This window comes from Thalassophryne amazonica, chromosome 3 (genome assembly GCF_902500255.1).
Source record: "Thalassophryne amazonica chromosome 3, fThaAma1.1, whole genome shotgun sequence".
Lineage (NCBI taxonomy): Eukaryota > Metazoa > Chordata > Actinopteri > Batrachoidiformes > Batrachoididae > Thalassophryne > Thalassophryne amazonica.
This window is the reverse complement of record NC_047105.1, coordinates 22,895,875-22,917,726: the sequence shown is the minus strand read 5'-3', so window position 1 is coordinate 22,917,726 and position 21,852 is coordinate 22,895,875. Positions and strand designations below refer to the sequence as shown.

Sequence of the window (21,852 nt, the reverse complement as noted above, 5' to 3'; positions counted from 1 at the left end):
ATATACCTTTGGTAATTTGTACATATTACACCCCCTTTTCTCAGTGTAGTCAAGATCACAAGATCCCTAGAATGGAATACTGATTTCATCTGACGATATACTCCCCCAACTGCTGCAACTTAATCATCAACAAAATGCTCAAGCTTTCCCCTTCCTGAGGGTGTGTGTGGAAAAAATGGAATCACTCAATTCTGAGGAAAAAATTATGGAATCATGAAAAACAAAAGAACGCTCCAACACATCACTAGTATTTTGTTGCACCACCTCTGGCTTTTATAACAGCTTGCAGTCTCTGAGGCATGGACTTAATGAGTGACAAACAGTAATCTTCATCAATCTGGCTCCAACTTTCTCTGATTGCTGTTACCAGATCAGCTTTGCAGGTCGGAGCCTTGTCATGGACCATTTTCTTCAACTTCCACCAAAGATTTTCAATTGGATTAAGATCCGGACTATTTGCAGGCCATGACATTGACCCTATGTGTCTTTTTGCAAGGAATGTTTTCACAGTTTCTGCTCTATGGCAAGATGCATTATCATCTTGAAAAATGATTTCATCATCCCCAAACATCCTTCCAATTGATGGGATAAGAAAAGTGTCCAAAATATCAACGTAAACTTGTGCATTTATTGATGATGTAATGACAGCCATGTCCCCAGTGCCTTTACCTGACATGCAGCCCCATATCGTCAATGACTGTGGAAATTTACATGTTCTCTTCAGGCAGTCATCTTTATAAATCTCACTGGAACGGCACCAAACAAAAGTTCCAGCATCATCACCTTGCCCAATGCAGATTCGAGATTCATCACTGAATATGACTTTCATCCAGTCATCCACAGTCCATGATTGCTTTTCCTTAGCCCATTGTAACCTTGTTTTTTTCTGTTTAGGTGTTAATGATGGCTTTCATTTAGCTTTTCTGTATGTAAATCCCATTTCCTTTAGGCGGTTTCTTACAGTTCGGTCACAGACGTTGACTCCAGTTTCCTCCCATTCGTTCCTCATTTGTTTGGTTGTGCATTTTCGATTTTTGAGACATATTGCTTTAAGTTTTCTGTCTTGATGCTTTGATGTCTTCCTTGGTCTACCAGTATGTTTGCCTTTAACAACCTTCCCATGTTGTTTGTATTTGGTCCAGAGTTTAGACACAACTGACTATGAACATCCAACATCTTTTGCAACACTGCGTGATGATTTACCCTCTTTTAAGAGTTTGATAATCCTCTCCTTTGTTTCAATTGACATCTCTCGTGTTGGAGCCATGATTCATGTCAGTCCACTTGGTGCAACAGCTCTCCAAGGTGTGATCACTCCTTTTTAGATGCAGACTAACGAGCAGATATGATTTGATGCAGGTGTTAGTTTTGGGGATGAAAATTTACAGGGTGATTCCATAATTTATTCCTCAGAATTGAGTGAGTCCATATTTTTTTCCCTCTGCTTGGTCTAAAAAAGTAACCGTTACTGACTGCCACAATTTTTTTCCTGATTTCTTATAGTGTTTCTTAAAGCAAGATAGTTGCCATTTGAAATGACTTTAGTTTTGTGTCATGTCTATGATCTGCTTTTTTTCTACAAAATTAAACAACTGAATGAACATCCTCCGAGGCCAGTGATTCCATAATTTTTTGCCAGGGGTTGTATGTGCACAGTAAATCAATGATGAATGTTAACTTTTTTATTTGCTTGTTGTGGTCACAGCATGCATACAGCGTCATGGGGGAGCTGAACTGCTTTTGCACAGTGTAGATAGAAAAGTTTCAACATGGCGAGACGGAACATTTCATGCCACGGTACATGCATGCGCTCTAATAAGAGTGACTCTAGCCATAGGATTCCACTGTCAGCAACCAGGTAAAATATCAAACACACCTCAGAAAAAGTCAGTTCCCATCTTGCCCCCTATATGAGATACTGTCTTGTTCCAACATCTTCACTCACTAAAACTTAAAAGGACTCCAGAAACTTGTTGAGCCTGTTGATATGTTTTCTACCTGAGTAAGAGATCTGGAGCCGGGGTCCAGTCTGGCTCCAGACTTTGGCACCTGCAGGCTGCAGCAACAGCAGGTGGAGGAGACACACCATCAGCATCTGAACCGCCTGCATCCCCACGGTCCTGATTCCACCGTTTGCCTGCAGGACTGCAGCGAAAATGGCCGTCATCTCTGCTGAACCTTCTCAGAAATGAAGAGACAGATGGAAACAGGATGGTTTGTCCGCTTACATCCCACTGTGGGCTGGAGCTGCATGAAGGAAAAGAAAAAAAAGAACAAGAAATTAGAGTGAGAGTGAATAACACTGTATTCGTATCAGGCTAATTAATGGTTTTAGAGAGAAATGAGTCCAAAGACAGCTGTGCAGGAACACAGGAATTTTCCCAGGACATGTAACCTCTCAGGTTGCAAACCAAAGTGCTGTTTTCTTTCTTCAGTGTTTTTCATTCAGTTTCTGCACATATTCATTTTTACATGTATAATGTAAAGGCCAAAGTATTTATTTCCAGCTTGGACCAGCAGGAGTGCAAAATTGAAGATAATTTTCCTTTTAATTCATGTTTGTATTTTAAATGTGTCATTAGCAAGCTAGCAGAAACTGATTAAATCTTTCACAATATGGCCTGAAATGGATTAAAGTGTTAATTTCAAAAGGGAAATCAATCAAGTTAATCACTTTGCATCATGAATGTTAAGGAAAATTTCGAGGGACTGATTTGAGAAAATACAGTACCTGCTGAGAGAGTAAAGAGTTAGCTAGTCAGGTAGCTTAAATGCTAACTGTCTTGCACTTTAGAGAAGAAAGAAGATAAAGATAAAGACATTTGAAGATAAGGATATTTGCTTGATATTTCTTTATCAGGTGTAGGGTTGCCACCTTTCAGAAATGAAAATAAAGGACACCCATCACGGCTCCTCAGGGCCTCTACCGCCACCGAAGGAGTGGTAGAGTTAATTTAATGAAAAAGCATTTAGTCATATTAAAGCTTTAAGTGTTTTATTAACACGAAACTGTTAATGATAAACTGTGTAGTCACTGAATTGTGCAATAATAAACATAAATATTCAGGAAAACAGACCAATAATTGTAATATTTTAAAGTGGCGACATTTTTACTTTAAGAGGAAATAAAAAATAATAATAAAAATACTTGTTTGCCTTGTACCCATTGCCACTAACGCTATCAAGCCAGGGGTTCAACTCTTCCCACTCACATCTGTACATTTGCAAATGTTTTTGTTTCTTTGGATGTGGTGAAGTTTAGGGTATGACATCCCAGGCAACCAGGCAACCCGTGACAGGACCAGAAAGGTGGGCACACGGATACGCAGACGTAAAAGTCTGAGACCTTGCGTTGAGTCCTTGCTACAGGACCTGACACAATGTACAGAGAGATTGGGAGCCCTTAATATTTCCTGTGTTTTATTTTGTTCATTATTCAGTTTTGATGAGCGTGTGAGTGTATTTTGACATTTATGAAAATATGGAACAATTTACGTCCCGTATTGATTCAATACGGGACACAACAATTAACTGTCAAATAAAGGACAATTCTGTATTTTAAGGGATGAGTGGCAACCCTAATCAGGTGGCAAAAAACAAAACAAAAATTAATGAAGAAAAAAGAAAAAACTATATTGTACTGATTTTTTTCCCCACTTTATTTTAATTTATTATAGATGGGTTGTCGGCACCAGAGCCACAACATCAAATGTATGGATTTTCAAGAAATTATATATATAATAAAGTTAAATCTTCAATCAATCAAGAATAGATACATCATTAGATTTGGTTGCAACCTGGTTCTTTCCCTGATGGTTCTCCTAACTTCCACTATCGGCCCAATAACAAACAAAAAAAATAATAAGAAGAGAACAAGAATAAGAAAGAAGTTTATTAATCCCGAAGGAAATTGGAAAAGACAATATTTTTGGGTGGAGTCACTGTAATTAAAATGTTTTTAGCAGGTTTATTGAAACACCATAAATTTGCACAAACCCTGGTAAACAGACTGTACCTAGTGTGGATATGGCTTTGGGTACATAAAAATTAAAGGCTGGCAGAAGGTGGACAATGGGGCATTTTGGACATGGACACTGTTACTCAGTTTTAAGTCTGTGCCCATTTATTTTCAGGTGAGTTGTAAAAATACAGCCATCGATCTCGACATGTTATCTGCATTAATCATAATCTATCACGGCAGACGGCTGGTTAACATCATGTCAGCAGGTCTTCAAGACCTCAGCGACCTGGATTGGTTCTTGCTGAGAGAAGAAAGACAGCCAGATTTAGCCCGTGGAACCGACACAAAGATGGTAAGACTTTGTCATGGTAGGAGGGTCATTAATACGACAGACAGCCACTGCTTTTGATCAGATAAGAACTGTGGTTTACCAACAAAGTTGTTTTTTAAACCTCTGGAGACTTTGTGTCATGTGGTTTCTCAGAGTCCACATGGGAAGATTCAGACTTTGTTTAGTTTGTGTTCTAATGGTTAAAAAAAAAAAAAAAACTCTCACACACCTTTAAAGGTCTTGAGACTGACTGAAAGGCCACATGGCCTTTATTTAGTTTGTCCCTTTTTGTCCATAAATTGTAACTTTGGGATAAATTCCTCCAAGTTTAGAGAAGTCCCTTGTAAATCCCTTGTGAGATCACAGCAATTCCTTGGCTGGGGAATAAAATGTGAGGCGTCACTGTAAAGATTCATCTGCTTGATGGAAAAGTGCTGTAGAAAAGCTAATAGTATGCCATATTGTATTTCATTTTTCTATGAAAGTTTATTACTGCCACACCACTTAAAAAATAATAATAATAAAATTTGCTATTGGATACCAGCTTGAACTCCCAAAATGTCCTGTATAATTTCCTGTTTTGTCAACTGTGTTGGTAGCATGGCCCAAGCAGAGGGTCACCCCTTTGAGTCTGCTCTGCTTGAGGTTTCTTCCTCAAACCATCATAGGGAGTTTTTCCTTACCACTGTCACCTGTGTGCTTGCTAGGGGTTGGTAAGATTAGACCTTACTTGTGTGAAGTGCCTTGAGGCAACTTTGTTGTGATTTGGTGCTACATAAATGAAATAAATTGAATTCATTTGCTCAGTATAATGTTACAGCATGATGCTTTTCACAGTTTGGAACATATGAAAATATCTCAAAATAATGTGAAAGGTTTCACGTAAAAAAAAAAAATGACACTGAGCAATTTTTTTTCATAGTATGGCAACAATATGCTAATTTACTTTTTCACTTTTCCAATTTTTTGTATATTAAAAAACAAAACAAACAAAACAGTCCAATAATCATTATGATTATGAGGCACTCTACCAATAAGCCTAACGTTCCCCCCTCTGGTCCCACAATTTAACTCAATTCAGTTCATTTGAGATGAGATGAGATGAGATAGCATAGTTTAATTGTTATTGTACAAGTACAATGGAATTGAGCACAGTCTCTTCCTCTGGTGCTCAGAGCACATACACAGTAAAAGAAAAGTAAACACTTTAAAGAGATAGAAAATATAAATAAATATGTATAAAAGTATAAGAGATGGAGTGAGAATGACGTTATAGTGGCCTTCATTTGGCCATTATTGCACAGAATTTCACATCATGAATATTGCACTGTGATGGATCGATCTATAAGGTTGGAGGGATTGTCTTCTGAGTGGGAGCTGTTTATCTCAGATCTTCATTGATGACGGTGTCGACCCTGTGATCAGCATTGTGTTTTCTTCCATTATTTACAGATCTGAAGTATCTTGACAGACAAAGAAGTATTTAAATTATCAGTAAAAATGGAGATTGAATGCAGTTACTCTCGTAATTGTGTTTGATGCAGTTATTAAAGTGATGACATGTCAGCTTTGTACAGAATGTTCTGGCAGCTCAGCCTGCTGCTGAGGAGGCACAAAAACTATATTGGACAGCTAGGTTACATACATCGTGTGCAGCAGTGTGCAGACAAAGTACCGTATTCTCCAGAAAATAAATCGCAGTTTTTTAACTAGTATGGGAGGTCCTGCAACTTACGATATACTGAAAAATCATGTATTCCTTATTAGTAACAACAACAACAACATTTGAATTGGGCTTGTCCAGGGGCCTGTACTACGAAGCAGGGTTAATTTACTCAGATGTAACCCAGGGTCAACCTCTTAAACCGGGGTTGACAAAACCTGGTTTTCTCAAGTGGTGTTAATTGGTACTACGACGCTGAATAAGATGTTGATTTGTTGAACCTGTGTTAACCTAAGTGGTGTATGTGCGCATTCACATAAAAGGGGCAGGTTGCAGCGCACGTCACCATTTTTCAATGATGGCGCGGTCACCTTACTTTACCGAAGAAGAATGCACGATTATTATGCGGAGCTACGAGGAATTTAAATTTATGTTAAGGGGGAAATCGAACACATCGTCTGCCAATAAAGCAAGACAGGCTTGTTGGCAACGTATTGCTGATCGGGTAAATGCGTACGTACAATTCAATTGCTCCCCAAATCTGTTACAGATGATTAACCTGTGGAATGTCTAATATGTGTAAAAAAATGACCTTCTGTCATTAATTATACCCAGATGCAACACGATTCAGAAGTGGGCATAGGCCTACTAATAAATGTTAGGCTACCTTGACTGTATGATTGCTATTCCTAATCCTGTTAATATTTCATATGCAATAGCAGTGCCAAACGCACCTGGCAGCAGGTGAAGATGAAATATAAAAACATCCTTCAGAACGGTAGGTTTATATTCATAGCTTGATAAGCCCCACTTCGCCTAATTAATGGACATGCATTAGACCTATTTTGATATTAGTAATTACCCGCGATTGCATAAAACCCTTCTTTGATTTGCATTGCAGATAAATGGCCAGGGAAAACGACAAATGCATCCAACAGTTTAGATAGAGCAAGTACTACCTTGCGAATCTCAGATGTTCAGCATCGCCGATGGAATACATAAATTGTCCACTGGCAAAATAGGCACAAGGCACATTATCTGCTCGATCGTCGGGGCATTGCTACACTGTAAAAAATGACTTGTTTTTACAGGAAAACACTGGCAGCTGTGGTTACCAGGGAATTCCTGTAAAACATACAGCTGCACAGTAGATAACATTACAGACATAATATGTATATGGATTTACAGTGAATGAACCACGGCTGACTCACGTTAAAGGAACTGTTAAATCTACAAACAAGAGCTCTCTTTTTTTGCACATTTAACTGACATATTTTTTACAAGAATTCCCTGGTAACCACAGCTGCCAGTGTTTTCCTGTAAAAACAACAGTCTTTTTTTTACAGTGTACGATGGGTGATGTTACAGACTTCTGGCCTGATCAGCTGACAAAGATGACGAATTCCCTTGGCTGAGAATCTATATCTTTCATAGAGAATATCGTCCGGGTATGTCAGCGGATTCTGGTGGTCTTTAAAAACCCTCGCCCTGCGAAGAGAGCCCCTCACAATTTGTGCCCCAATATCAAACGGATCATCCAGGTAGGCCGGCATTGTCTTCGGAGTGATTGAAGGTGGATGGACGGTCCTTGGAAAGGGAGTGGTTCAACGAAAACCTCAAGCTAACCGAGAACATAACCTGCTCGGAGCAAGTTTGGCACACAGCATAAATTGCCATGGCAGCATACCTCGATCAAAACCTATCCACCTTTCGTAGTATGGGTTAACCGGGAAGTTAATCCACACGTCATCAACTTACTCCCGAAGTTACCCTGATAAGCCAGTAACCCTGCTTTGTAGTACAGGCCCCTGGAATCAAAGCACTAAATAAACTCCAATAAACAAAGAATACTTTACAAACAAAGCACAAAAATCCCAAATTAAAGTGATCATAATACTGAAAAAGGGCACAAAATAGTTTTGTTTTTTCTCCCTCTTCAAGATGCATTTTTATATCTGCCAAGGATGTAATAAAATCATCAGCATTTATTTGTCTCTCTGTTCACAGGATTACTTCAAAACTGCTGCATGGATTTTGAAGAAATTTTCACCACAGATAGATAGATATTAGGCCATCAAAGAATCACTTTCACTTTCACTTTATTTATTCAGTGTCTCCAAAGGAGCAACGAGCTGTACAGCAATGGGAATACAAAAAAACACAGAATAAAAGAAAGAAAAAAGAAAGAAAGAAAAAAAAAAACACACCCAAACATTCAGTACACAAGGGGGACACAGTACAGACCTGGATCGGTGGAAAAAGAACCAAGTTACCTAACACGATTTGCCATCAACCCTATGAATCTACTTCTCTCCTCCGATCAGCATTCAGAACAGAGATAGCCACAGGTACAAAGGAATGCTTATATCTGTTACTCCTCACTGTAGGAAACCTAAGCCTCACTCCAGATGGCAAAAAACAAAATTCACCATGGAGAGGGTGGGCCAGATCAGATAAATTTCTCTGAGCCTTCCTCCTCACCTGTCTAGAAACCAAGTCAGACAGTGAGGTCTGTTGGGCCCCCAAAAGCTTGCTGCACAATTCTACAATATTGTGAAGTGGCTTCCTTGCTTTAATGCTGAGATTTCCGTACCAGCACATCATTGAAAAATTAAAAACCGATTCAATACAAGATTTATAAAATAGGGTCATTACTGTCCTGTCCACTTGAAAATATGACAACTTACGAAGACAAAACAGATGCTGCTGCCCCTTCTTATACAGCAGGTCTGCATTGTCATTAAAGTTCAACTTGCTATCGATCAGCGTTCCCAAGTATTTATAGTTGTCCACATACTCCACCTGTTGGCCTTTAATTGTAGTGGCTTTGGGTGAGGACATCCGTTTCCGAAAGTCAATAACCATATCTTTTGTCTTGTCAACATTCAGTTGCAAGAAGGAGTCGCCACACAACCATATCTGCCACGACAGGGCCATGTTCCCTTTCATCACCATGCAGGAGACTGATTATAACAGAATCATCTGCAAATTTTAATATATGGCGATTCTTATAGTGGCTGCAACAGTCATTTGTATACAAAATATACAAGAGAGGGGACAGCACACAACCCTGTGGTGAGCCTGTTGAGGAATATAAAACATCAGAAAGGCAACCATTTACCCTCACTCGCTGAGATCTCCCTGTCCAAGAATCCATAATATTTTGGAGGTTTCTGGATCTGGATCCGGATTCTGGATCAAGTTTCACTTTATATATGCTTTGAAGGATTATGTCAAAACTCCTTCACGGCTTCTCACCAAATTTTCACCATGGATACATTTTAGGCCATGGAAGACTCCACTGAATTTTGGAGGTGAATTGGATCCGGTCTGGTGGACGTCACAAATCTCTGATTGCTCTTGTTTGACACATGTGAGTTATATACCTGGGAAACAAGGTAACATGACTTAGCTAATCACTGTATATTCAGGAGAAAGTTTTCAGTTTGGTCTTAGCACATAACTGCAATATCTACTACCACACTACGCAGAAAAGTACTTCAGCTGTAACATTTACTGTAGTACCTGCAGTAACTGTTACACACATAAAAAGTAAGAAACTACACACTTAATGAGTGTTTCAATGTTGTACATTTATATGACTTACGGTGGCAGCAAGGGTTTGTCAGTGACCTAATTAACTAAGGCCTAGTTCAAAAATAATGAAGCCAAAGTGTGACATAACCATCAAAATTTAAAAGTGGTCTTTTTTGTGAAATGTTATATATCAGAGTTTCAATATTTCTATTGGTATCAGGTTCAGTCATTGCTAGAAATGATCAGTGCATATATACTATAATGTCCTAGAACGTAACGCTTGCGACAACACTTGGAGGTATCTTCTTTAATCTGCAGAAGCCTGAAACAAAGAAATTCTGTCCATTAGTTCCTGGTATTACTGAAAAAGTAATATAATTATTCTATTGAAGCAGAATAGGAGATATAGCTAAGGTTTTGACACAAATAAATCAAGGACTTATTCTCTAAATTACGCTTGCGACAGTTTTACCTTGCTTTAGAAACATGATGTTTTTTCTAGGAAATTACATTTCTACCTTTACAAAAATGTATTAGTGTGTGTTAGTATGAAGCACAAACAAACAAACTGACAAAATACAAGGTTATTTCTTTAACGTTCAACTTTTAATGATAATGCTAAATATCAATGTCACACAAAATTGATGAAAAAAAGTGCTATTTTTGGGGTACATTTCGTGCATATCTCTTGAACCGTGCGGAATTTTTCCATGAAATTTTCAGTACCTGTCAAAGAGACTAGAGGCAACTCACAGATAAATCTGGATGGTGCTAAATAAAATAATGGCTTGTTCATGACAAATGCAATGCAAATAAGTAGTTAGGCTTCATTCTTTTTGAACAAGGCCCTAAGTCACAGGGGTCACAGAGGTCAGAAACCATTTATGAAAACAACTGTACAAAATTACTCCCTTCTGTTTTTAATGTTAAATTACAAAGTTTTGTAAAAGAGTAAATATTGCAGTTATTCACGTCACATCGCTGTTTTTTTATTTCTGGTTAACACTTGAGGAAGTGACCTTCTCAGAGCCGTCACCATGGGAGACAGATGAGGGTCAAACGAGCTCTTCCTCTGACATACTGTGTGCGTGTGCACTTTGTACCAAGGAATTATGGGTGTTGACAAAACCTTTCTAAATAAATCGCTAAAGGAAACTCATTGTCTTTCCTGCGTCTGTCTGTATGACTGTTTTAAATGTAAAACTGAAAACACACACACACACAGTGTTACAGGAACATGTGCAGAGACATACATGTCAACTTCAGCTAAAAATAGAAGATGCGTGTGTTTTTGGTTCAAGTTCAAGTCAGCAGCGGGTCATGGCAGGCAGCAGTTAAAGAGCTAATACACTTCAAAACACAAGAGGACGTGCACATGTCCAGAAAACCTCAAGTGAAAAGACTCATTTAAGAGGCTGGAAGTGAAACTAAAGCCTCTACAGCCAAGTAATGGACATGAATGTTTTCCAGGAACTACCAGACAGAGGTGGGACAAAGTCACTGTCAAGTCATTCTCAAGTCATGAATTAGCAAGTCCCAAGTCAAGTCTCAAGTCAGCTTTCAAACAATTGGTCATCATTATGAGTTGAGACTAGCTGATTTATGACTTGAAAGTGACTTAATGGTGACTTTGTCTCACCTCTGCTACTATATGTGCAGTGTGAACATGGCTGTGATGACGCTGTCTGACCACTGATGGGCTATTTAAATGTTTTTCACCCCAAATCATTTTCACACTTGGGTGAAATATCAAGTGTTTTGGCGGTTTTAGTGCAATTTGCTTGAAAGCTAAACTGATGTGCTCAGGTGCAATGACATGTTAAGAGTTTGGTCAAACTGGGTGTAGACTGGGTATTGACAGAAGTGTCAAAATTATTGTTAAAAAAACTATAAAAGCTATAAAAGAAAGGAAACGCGAACTATCGTTATTGTTATTACATGAGATTGTCATGGTTCACATTTCTGGTGTTAATCACAGACTGGATATATACTGGACAAATGCTCCGTGATATCATATGTAGGTGAAACATACAGTGGTTCTGGTTGTCACCATATTGGCCTTGCTTACATAGTCTATGTCCCATAACTGGGTAAAGAGGTGAAATGTGGGAATGTTCATGCGTGACCTGAGTGAGGCAAATGAAGCCTGAACATGGACCCATCTCAGAGTTACTGAACAAGTTAATGCCAACAGGCTCAAGTTACTTTGGGTGTTTTACAAATGCATATTTATAGTGGACTGGGTGGTGGTTTTTGTAACAGCTGGCTTGGATGCAGTATTAAAAATGATAGCTCATTGCTTCAGGAAGCATGGATTGACAGTGGAGCAAATGCTGTGAAACCATGATACCCACTAACGGTGCCAACATACAAAATAAATAACAGGAAAATTTAACTCAACAGAAATACTGGCGCACAGATTTCTTAGATGGTCTGTTAGGAAGATTAACCACACACCAAGTCATATTATCCCAACAACAGCGAGCAGCCACTGCTAGTGGGGCTCTGGACTCTGCTCTGCAGCATGCACTCACTACCTGTCACTCAAAGCAGATTACTTTTGTGTATGGATTTCCTGCACTGTGCTTTTTGACTGATCCATTTGTTGTTTGGAGTAAACTCTATTTTTACCCAACACCAGCATTGTTCTCTGCTCAGGGGTCTTCGGTTCAAGCTTTGCAGAAATAATGTGTAAACAGTAAGTAATAGAGTATGAGGTCATATTGATGGTCACCAGTGGAGGGGTGGTTCATGTCAACTGCTATCCCCTGTTATTAACTGCAGTTATCATGACTGCATATGATGAGGTAAACCGCTAATGCAGGACCATACAGTTGACTCATCACAATTAATGTTTTCATGAACCCTCAAGCAACCAAGCTACGTATTTTAGCGACTAATCTGACAGAGTTGGGTTATTTATGACCTCATTGACTTTATATTGGAATACTTCTATATAATTGATTGATTTAGGGTTCTTCATATTTATTTCACTCTCTAATACATTTGTCCATCATCCTTTTCATCCTCACTCTGGGCATCAAGAATCATATTCAGTGCTTGTACAGCTGTAAATCTGGACTGCATTTATATAGCGCTTTTCCATCTGCATCAGACGCTCAAAGCATTTCTAGGTCTGTTGACCATGCTTCTTTGCAAAACAGTAAAATATAATGATTAGAGTTGGCAAATTACAATAACATCTGAAGCTATAATGTCTAAAATCTCATAGTTTGGATTATATTTGCCACATGGATCAGCCAATTTTTGCAAAACTCTATGAACAAATACAGGACAAATAGATTGACAAATTCAGGGTAGGAAACTTTTTTCTGATTAAAATTAGGAAAATGGTACACAAAAATACGAGGTCTCTTAGATAATAAACCAACCCTTTTATTTTTTTTTTTAACTATATGGATTTGAATGACATGCGATTACACCACTCATGCTTGAACCCCCGTGCGCATGCGTGAGTTTTTTCCACGCGTGTCGGTGACGTCATTTCCCTGTGGGCAGGCCTTGAGTGAGATGTGGTCCCGCCCTCTCGGCTGAATTCCTTTGTTTCACACGCTGCTCGAGACGGTGCGCGTTGCTTTATCAAAATTTTTTCTGGACCTGTGAGGAATATCCGAGTGGACACTATTCGAGAAATTAAGCTGGTTTTCTGTGAAACGTTTAACGGCTGATGAGAGATTATGGGGTGTTTCTGTCGGTGTAAGGACTTCCCACGGAGCGGGACGTCCTGCAGCGCTTCCAGGCGCTGTCGTCGGCCTGTTTCGAGCTGATAACATCCTAATTTAAGGCTTAATTCACCCAGGACATCGTGAGAGAACAGAGAAGATTCAGAAGAGGCCGGCATGAGGAATTTATGCGGACATTCCACTGTTTAAGGACATTATTTTAATGAAAGACGTACGCGCAAATTCGCCGAGTCGTTTCCGTGACGACTCGGCAAATCTGTGTGCGCCGCGACAGGAAAAACACCTCCGTGTTGAAAACCATTTGTAGAATTCAGGCGGCTTTTAATGGCTTTCAACAAGTGAGTAACTGAGAAATTGTTTAACAGCTTGGGCATGTTCCAACTTGCCCGTTAAGATTTCCAACGGAGGTGTTTTTCCTGCCGCGACCCCCCGCGGTCGGGTCCAGCCCGACATGCGACTCTGCCCGCACGTTCTTTCATTACAAAATGACCGTTAACAATGGAATGTCCGAATAAACTCCTCATGCCGACTTCTTCTGAAAGTTCTCTGTTCTCTGACGACTTACTGCATCAACAGAGCCTGAAATGTGGAAGTTTTCAACTTGAAACGGCGAGACGCTGCCGCCTCGAAGCGCAGATCGCCGTCAGGCGCCGTGGACCGTCCTTAAAGCGACACTACCAGACCAAAATCTCTCATCAGCCATTAAAATTTTTACCGAAAACCAGCTGAATTTATTGAATGGTGTCCACTCAGTTGTGCCTTACAGTTTTGAAAAATTTTTTATCAAACAAAGCAACAGTCTCTGAGCCATTCCTAAACAATGAAAAAAATCGACGAGCGGGTGGACGACTCCTCACTCAAAGACTGCCCACAGGCGAATGACGTAACCGACAGGCGTGAAAAAACTCTCGCATGCCCACGAGGGTTCAAGCATGTCTGATGTAATCACACGTGATTCAAATCCATATGGTTTTTGAAAAAATAATAAGGTCGGATACTTTTCTAATAGACCTCGTATATGTCTGAGGTCAAGTAACCCCACTTGGTCACTTGAGGGTTAATATAGCTGGTCAGTTACACAGATGCATCACGTCAACAGAATTCATGGAAAGCTTTTATCTCCAGAGTCAAATAAATTTAGTTAAAAACAAAACAAAACTTTGCCTCCACCAATACATAAAATTCCTGGATGGGTAGACTGTACATCCCTTTTCCCTGCTACATTCTCCATCTCTACCTGACACATAATGTCCCTAGGTGGGATGTACTCGTATATACATAATATAATGGTTCTGGGTCTCTCAGACATCCTCCCCATGGGCGCAATTTGGTGGGGGATATGGGGTACTTGTCCCCACCACCTTTTCAAGCAGGGTGGACAGAATATGGTATGTCCCCCCTACCTTCTGACATATATGTGTGTCCTTGAAACATGCTATGCCAGTCTTATGTGCAAACCATGTCAGTCCTATGTGCAAAACCATGTCAGAATAGTATCTTTGTTTCTGCAAGTTTGTATTTTTAGCAGCACTGACTTGTTAACAACACCTGTTTCTTGTTTGTTACATTCGGAATTTTCTGGGACTGCATTTGCCCAGATTTGAAACCAAAAACAGTTGCCTCTAGGGACTAGTGTCTTCACATAAGTATCAATGGACCATATGCTAATTTACTAAATTCTGAAAGTTAGAAAAGGAAATCAGAAAAGCTATCTGGGACCTCAGAAAGCCCATCTGCAATTACTGCTTGATCTCCAAAATCAGTCTATACAAGTGAAATTATGTTCAGTATGAGTGTTGTCATTAGTGCCACTTTGAAAATTAAATTCATAATAAGTAATTTATCCTAAACTTATGATCTGTTGTTTTTTCAAACTTATGCAAAAACAAATCTTGAGAAAAAAAAATACAGTATGCGATAGTTAATAATTATTAGAGCCTGTGCTTTCATATTTATGAATACATTTTACCACATTTTTTACCACATTTTTTTAATGAAAACTCTATCATTGTTTTTGAGTTCTACACATGTGGTGATACCTTATTTACACCAGGATGTTAATAAAATCAATGCTGGCTATTCTCAGAATAAAGTACTTATATCTACAGTTTCAAATTGCATAAGTCAAATGGTGTCCACTTTATGGTTTTCTCAAAACATTAAAATTACTGTTCTGGATGCTCAGAATGCATCTGAGCTTATCTAGAAACTGTTGGCTTCTGGGGGCCTACAGCGGCCCCCAGACCATGGCCTATGGGCTTCGGCCCTGCGGGCCTTGCACTTTGTCCCCCCCAATTTCTAGTTCTAAATTGTGCCCTTGCTCCTCCCACTGGAACAGACCAAATATTATCCCAATATATCTGAACTGCCTCATCTAGTTCAGATCAACACACTGTCTCAGACAATCTCTGTAACCTACATATATCAACTAACACAGCTGGCCCCATTTGGACAATCTATAGCACATGGTTGAAAGTAGAGAGAGAAAGTGCATTTCAGGCATGTCCAATTCCATTTTCCTCTATACACAGCTCATAATTTGAAAGAAAGATGTTATATTTGTTTATATATGACTGCATTTTGGGGATCACATGAAATAAACCAAAGAGCATAATTTCCATTAAGAGACAGAATGTGCTGGAACCCGATGTGCTGCTATTTAGACAGCAGCAGATTGAGGTGAGCAGTTTTCTGGTGACTTAAAATGCTCTGCATGCAATATGTCAAAGTGTGTGAGCGGGCAGCACCTACCAAAGCTCCCTGAGGTGAAGCAGTAAGGTGACATTTTGTGTTTTTTTTAACCCAGTTTCAACGTGTATACAAGTAGATTTATGTACATCATGAAGGCCCTACGTAGCACATGTGTGAATACTGCAACATGTAAATATAAGAAATACACCGTCCTCGACTGTAGACAAGGTTTTTGTTGGTCTATGGTGCAACAAGTTTCTGCTGTCTCACACCTCATTTTGGGCTGCATTTCCTCTAATAACATGTTGTATATAGAAGTTCTAGTTGTAGGGGATCAGAAATTTTGACCCCTGAGTGAATTAGGCCTCTAAAGTCAATCACAAAACAAAGGTTTTTTTTCCTGTTAAACTGATTCAGAAAGCTTGTGATACTCAGTTACATTTTTTTCCAATTATTGTGTTTCAGTGAACAGAAAGAAATGCTTTGGTCCCTGAACTGACCCCTGAAGAATGCCATATAACACTTTAAATTAAAGGAAAGTTTTCAGCACTCCGGGAGCAGAAGGAGGATGGGAGTGCTGTTCTAATGCCCTTGTATACAGTACACTATTGACCTGCCTTGTAAAACCAGAACCTCTGAATACTTTAAATGTTTTCTCTGACCTTTATGTCCCTGGTGTGCGTTTGGTGCTCCTGGTCAAGGGATTAACTGTTTTTATTTGATTTACAGCAGCATGAGGGGAAAATGTGGTTGTCCATATCAGGCCAAGGGGGAAACCTTATTTTAACTGGTTGACTGATTTACCAATTGATTCCATAACTCTCAACAATTATTCTACCAACCTTTTAGGACTTCCTCATCCTTGCTGCTTTATTATTTCTGTTTACTATCATTATCCTCTTGGCTCTATCTCAGCTGCTCACCATTTTTTTTCTCGTCCTGATATTCATCAGCATCCGCTGGTCAGGAGGCGACAGCTTTACAACCCCGGCCTGCCATCTCTGTAATCCCTGTCAAGATTTAATAAGTCCACTCCCTCCATCCTTCCCTCCAAGCTGAGCCTCCTGTCATCTCATTACTTCAGCATCAGGTCCAGCTAATATCTCCCATTTGGTTTCTGAAATCTTAAAGAGTTTTTCGAAGGACGCATCTCATAGCATGTAATAATACACGCATTTTGACAGGTTTTTAATCACAAGATGGCCCAAAGATTAAACTGTGGTTTGGCCTGGTTTGGCCTCAAAATATTTTTTGGTTTAATCTTCTTCAATTGAGAAAATGTTCCTCAAGAACCCACATTATGACACCAACAAACTGTTGGATCCTGACTTAGTCTCAGATAGGTAATAATGTGCGATGGATCCAGTGGGAGTCGTGGAGTCCCATCCACTTCAGAGTACCCCTGTATAGGTATAGGATTTACTACGGTATCCCTTCTGCTTTCATATAACAGCAACTATCTACATTTTCTGCATGGCCACATGTACAAGTGGGCCGCCAGCAGAGCTTCAGGGCTACCAGAGGATGTTCAAGTCCACACATATGTCTGCATGGACCAGATGGGAGTATAAAGTTCAAAACGTTGACTGCTCTACCTTACCGGTTGGCAGAGATGATAATTATGAAGCTGACCATCAATTTGCCCTCCCGGAGTGCCCTGTTATTTGGCTACTTTGAAATCTGGGTGGCATAATGACATTTATTCTCAGAAAACAGGTGAAGTTTTTGGCCAGAGGTCTAGACCTGGAGCCTTGGATCCAGCCAGTACCTGGTACTTAACTGCAAGGTCATAAAACACCTCAAGCATCTATTTATGTCAGTGAGCAGCACATAATAACATTCTTGGTTCACTGAAGGTGCATTCAAGGTTCCACAGACAGACCTTCAAAACAGAAATAAAGCATAAATCAAGCCGACTGGTCCAACAGAGCAGCTTGGTTTTAGGCAAAGAGATTAAATATGTGCAGGAATTAAAAAAAGAAAAAAAAAACAGTACTGATTTCAACCTATCACAAATATCAGGTGGAGTTTAAACTGGATGCCATCAGGCTACTACAACAACTATTACTACTACTAAAACTTTAGTACCACCCCGATATTTTTTCTATCCCCATTTCCCCACCATAAAAATATAGAAGGTACAGATAGAGAGCAACGAACAGCAGCAACACGTCCACCAACTGACAGAGGAGGCGTTTTTAATTTATAACTCACTGTTATCATAAGATTAAAGTCATAAGACTTTTTCTTGACCTCCCCAAAAAGATTTATAAAGTCAAAGGGATCAAAGAAATATACTGAATTACATAGAAATCCGCCTCAATACTGAATCTGCGATCCACAAATTGTGCCATACTCTACCCACTGGGTTACCGTGGAGACAAAGAAACTCCTGTATTCATTATATATATATATATATATATATATATATATATACACACACACTTTATTTAACCAGGAAAAACTTCACTGAAATTAAAGATCTCTTTTCCAAGAGTGACCTGGCCATGAAGGCAGCACAACAACATGCAACATTTTTATTTTATTTATTTATTTATTCATTTATTTATTAATTCCGAGCAAATAATCACAAGAGGAAAATACACTCAACAAAAATAAACGCAACACTTTTGGTTTTGCTCCCATTTTGTATGAGATGAACTCAAAGATCTAAAACTTTTTCCACATACACAATATCACCATTTCCCTCAAATATTGTTCACAAACCAGTCTAAATCTGTGATAGTGAGCACTTCTCCTTTGCTGAGATAATCCATCCCACCTCACAGGTGTGCCATACCAAGATGCTGACTAGACACCATGATTAGTGCACAGGTGTGCCTTAGACTGTCCACAATAAAAGGCCACTTTGAAAGGTGCAGTTTTATCACACAGCACAATGCCACAGATGTTGCAAGATTTGAGGGAGCGTGCAATTGGCATGTCTCCAAAGGCGTTTCAGAGAATTTGGCAGTACATCCAACCAGCCTCACAACCGCAGACCACGTGTAACCACACCAGCCCAGGACCTCCACATCCAGCATGTTCACCTCCAAGATCGTCTGAGACCAGCCACTCGGACAGCTGCTGAAACAATCGGTTTGCATAACCAAAGAATTTCTGCACAAACTGTCAGAAACCGTCTCAGGGAAGCTCATCTGCATGCTCGTCGTCCTCATCGGGGTCTCGACCTGACTCCAGTTCGTCGTCGTAACCGACTTGAGTGGGCAAATGCTCACATTCGCTGGCATTTGGCACGTTGGAGAGGTGTTCTCTTCACGGATGAATCCCGGTTCACACTGTCCAGGGCAGATGGCAGACAGCGTGTGTGGCGTCGTGTGGGTGAGCGGTTTTCTGATGTCAGTGTTGTGGATCGAGTGGCCCATGGTGGCGATGGGGTTATGGTATGGGCAGGCGTCTGTTATGGACGAAGAACACAGGTGCATTTTATTGATGGCATTTTGAATGCACAGAGATACCGTGAGGAGATCCTGAGACCCATTGTTGTGCCATACATCCAAGAACATCACCTCATGTTGCAGCAGGATAATGCACGGCCCCATGTTGCAAGGATCTGTACACAATTCTTGGAAGCTGAAAATGTCCCAGTTCTTGCATGGCTGGCATACTCACCGGACATGTCACCCATTGAGCATGTTTGGGATGCTCTGGACCGGCGTATACGACAGCGTGTACCAGTTCCTGCCAATATCCAGCAACTTCGCACAGCCATTGAAGAGGAGTGGACCAACATTCCACAGGCCACAATTGACAACCTGATCAACTCTATGCGAAGGAGATGTGTTGCACTGCATGAGGCAAATGGTGGTCACACCAGATACTGACTGGTATCCCCCCCCCAATAAAACAAAACAGCACCTTTCAGAGTGGCCTTTTATTGTGGACAGTCTAAGGCACACCTGTGCACTAATCATGGTGTCTAATCAGCATCTTGATATGGCACACCTGTGAGGTGGGATGGATTATCTCAGCAAAGGAGAAGTGCTCACTATCACAGATTTAGACTGGTTTGTGAACAATATTTGAGGGAAATGGTGATATTGTGTATGTGGAAAAAGTTTTAGATCTTTGAGTTCATCTCATACAAAATGGGAGCAAAACCAAAAGTGTTGCGTTTATATTTTTGTTGAGTGTAAATACATGTATCCAATACATATGTATAGTCAATACACTCTTTTAGCTCGAAAAGGAGTGGGAAGAAGAAAATTTATTAAATCCCACCCCTATCTTCCATTATAACATAACTGAAATTCTTATTTCAATAAGGATATCAGTACAATTGAAAGGCAAAACAAAAAGCAAAAACAAGGAACAATTACATTCTCATTCAAAATATAAATCACTAGCACATATAGAGATTACCACACAATGGTGAAACGTATCAATAAACATCGATCATCAAGTACCAAACACAAAACTAATACCGAAAGGTGCAATATAACAATACGCCTGAACTCTACTCTCTCTATATTCTGACCAAACATGGCCACAAAGACACATAACATACACAACATATATATATATATATATATATATTAGAATGGTATGGTAGAGTGTTAACTTGCACTTGTAGTTGTAGTGACGAATTGTGTTAACTGACAATGGCTTTCTGAAGTGTTCCTGAGCCCACGTGGTAAGATCCTTCACACAATGATGTTGGTTTTTAATGCAGTGCCGCCTGAGGGATCAAAGGTCACGGGCATTCAATGTTGATTTTCGGCCTTGCCACTTACATGCAGAAAGTTCTCCAGATTCTCTGAATCTTCTGATTATATTATGAACTGTAGATGATGGAATCCCTGAATTCCTTGCAATTGAATGTTGAGGAACATTGTCTTAAACTGCTGGACTATTTTCTCATGCAGTTGTTCACAAAGTGGTGATCCTCGCCCCATCTTTGCTTGTGAGTGCCTGAGCCTTTTGCAGATGCTCCTTTTATACCCAGTCATGACACTCACCTGTTCCCAATTAGGTGTTCTTTGAGCATTCATCAACTTTCCCAGTCTTTTGTTGCCCCGTCCCAACTTTTTTGAAACGTGTTGCAGGCATCCATTTCAAAATGAGTAAATATTTGCACAAAAACAATAAAGTTTATCAGTTTGAACATTAAATATCTTGTCTTTGTGGTGTATTCAATTGAATATAGGTTGAAGAGGATTTGCAAGTCATTGTATTCTGTTTTTATTTACATTTTACACAACGTTCCAACTTCATGGGAATTCGGGTTGTGTGTGTGTGTGTGTAAATATATATGTGTGTGTGTGTGTTTCCCAAATTTCACCTTGGTTCACTTTCAGGAGGAAGGGAGCAAGCACATCCAGCATGTGCAAACACTCAAGAGGGATAAATGCTTTAACATAGCAATAAATCTCAAGATGATGGGAGGAAATGTCTTTTTTGGATTTTTGGCCGGCATATTGATTTATTGTCTGGAATGTTTCTTCTCGGCAGGTGTGACTGATGTACTGACAGAAGTAAAAGTAATGAAAGGGATCAGAGGCCTGATTCATAACCGGAACATTGATTCATACCCTGCACGCTCTGATTCAAACCCTGCACACAAATTCATACCTTGCACGCTCTGATTCATACCCTGCACACCGATTCATACCCTGCACGCTCTGATTCATACCCTGCACACCGATTCATACCCTGCACGCTCTGATTCATACCCTGCATGCTGATTCATACCGTGCATGTTCTAATTTACACCCTGCACACTGATTCATACCCTGCACGCTCTGATGCATACCCTGGACACTGATTCATACCCTGTATGCTCTGATTCATACCCTGCACCCTCTGATTCACACTCTGCATGCTGATTCATTCCGTGCATGCTCTGATTTACACCCTAGACACTGATTCATACCCTGCATACACTGATTCATACCCTGCATGCTCTAATTTATACCCTTCACAATGATTCATATCCTGCACACTG

The 21,852-nt window shown here is 39.9% G+C and overlaps 1 protein-coding gene across 1 annotated transcript in view; it reads right to left on the bottom strand.

Annotated features, from left to right (window-relative positions):
• si:dkey-49n23.1 (semaphorin-3D) overlaps nt 1-21,852 on the bottom strand; it is a 231,277-nt gene that overhangs the window by 147,149 nt on the left and 62,276 nt on the right. Inside the window, exon 2 of the mRNA XM_034165916.1 lies at nt 1,999-2,247. Coding sequence (XP_034021807.1) covers nt 1,999-2,167 — 169 coding nt within the window. The 5' untranslated portion in view covers nt 2,168-2,247. The remainder of the gene's footprint in view (nt 1-1,998; nt 2,248-21,852) is intronic.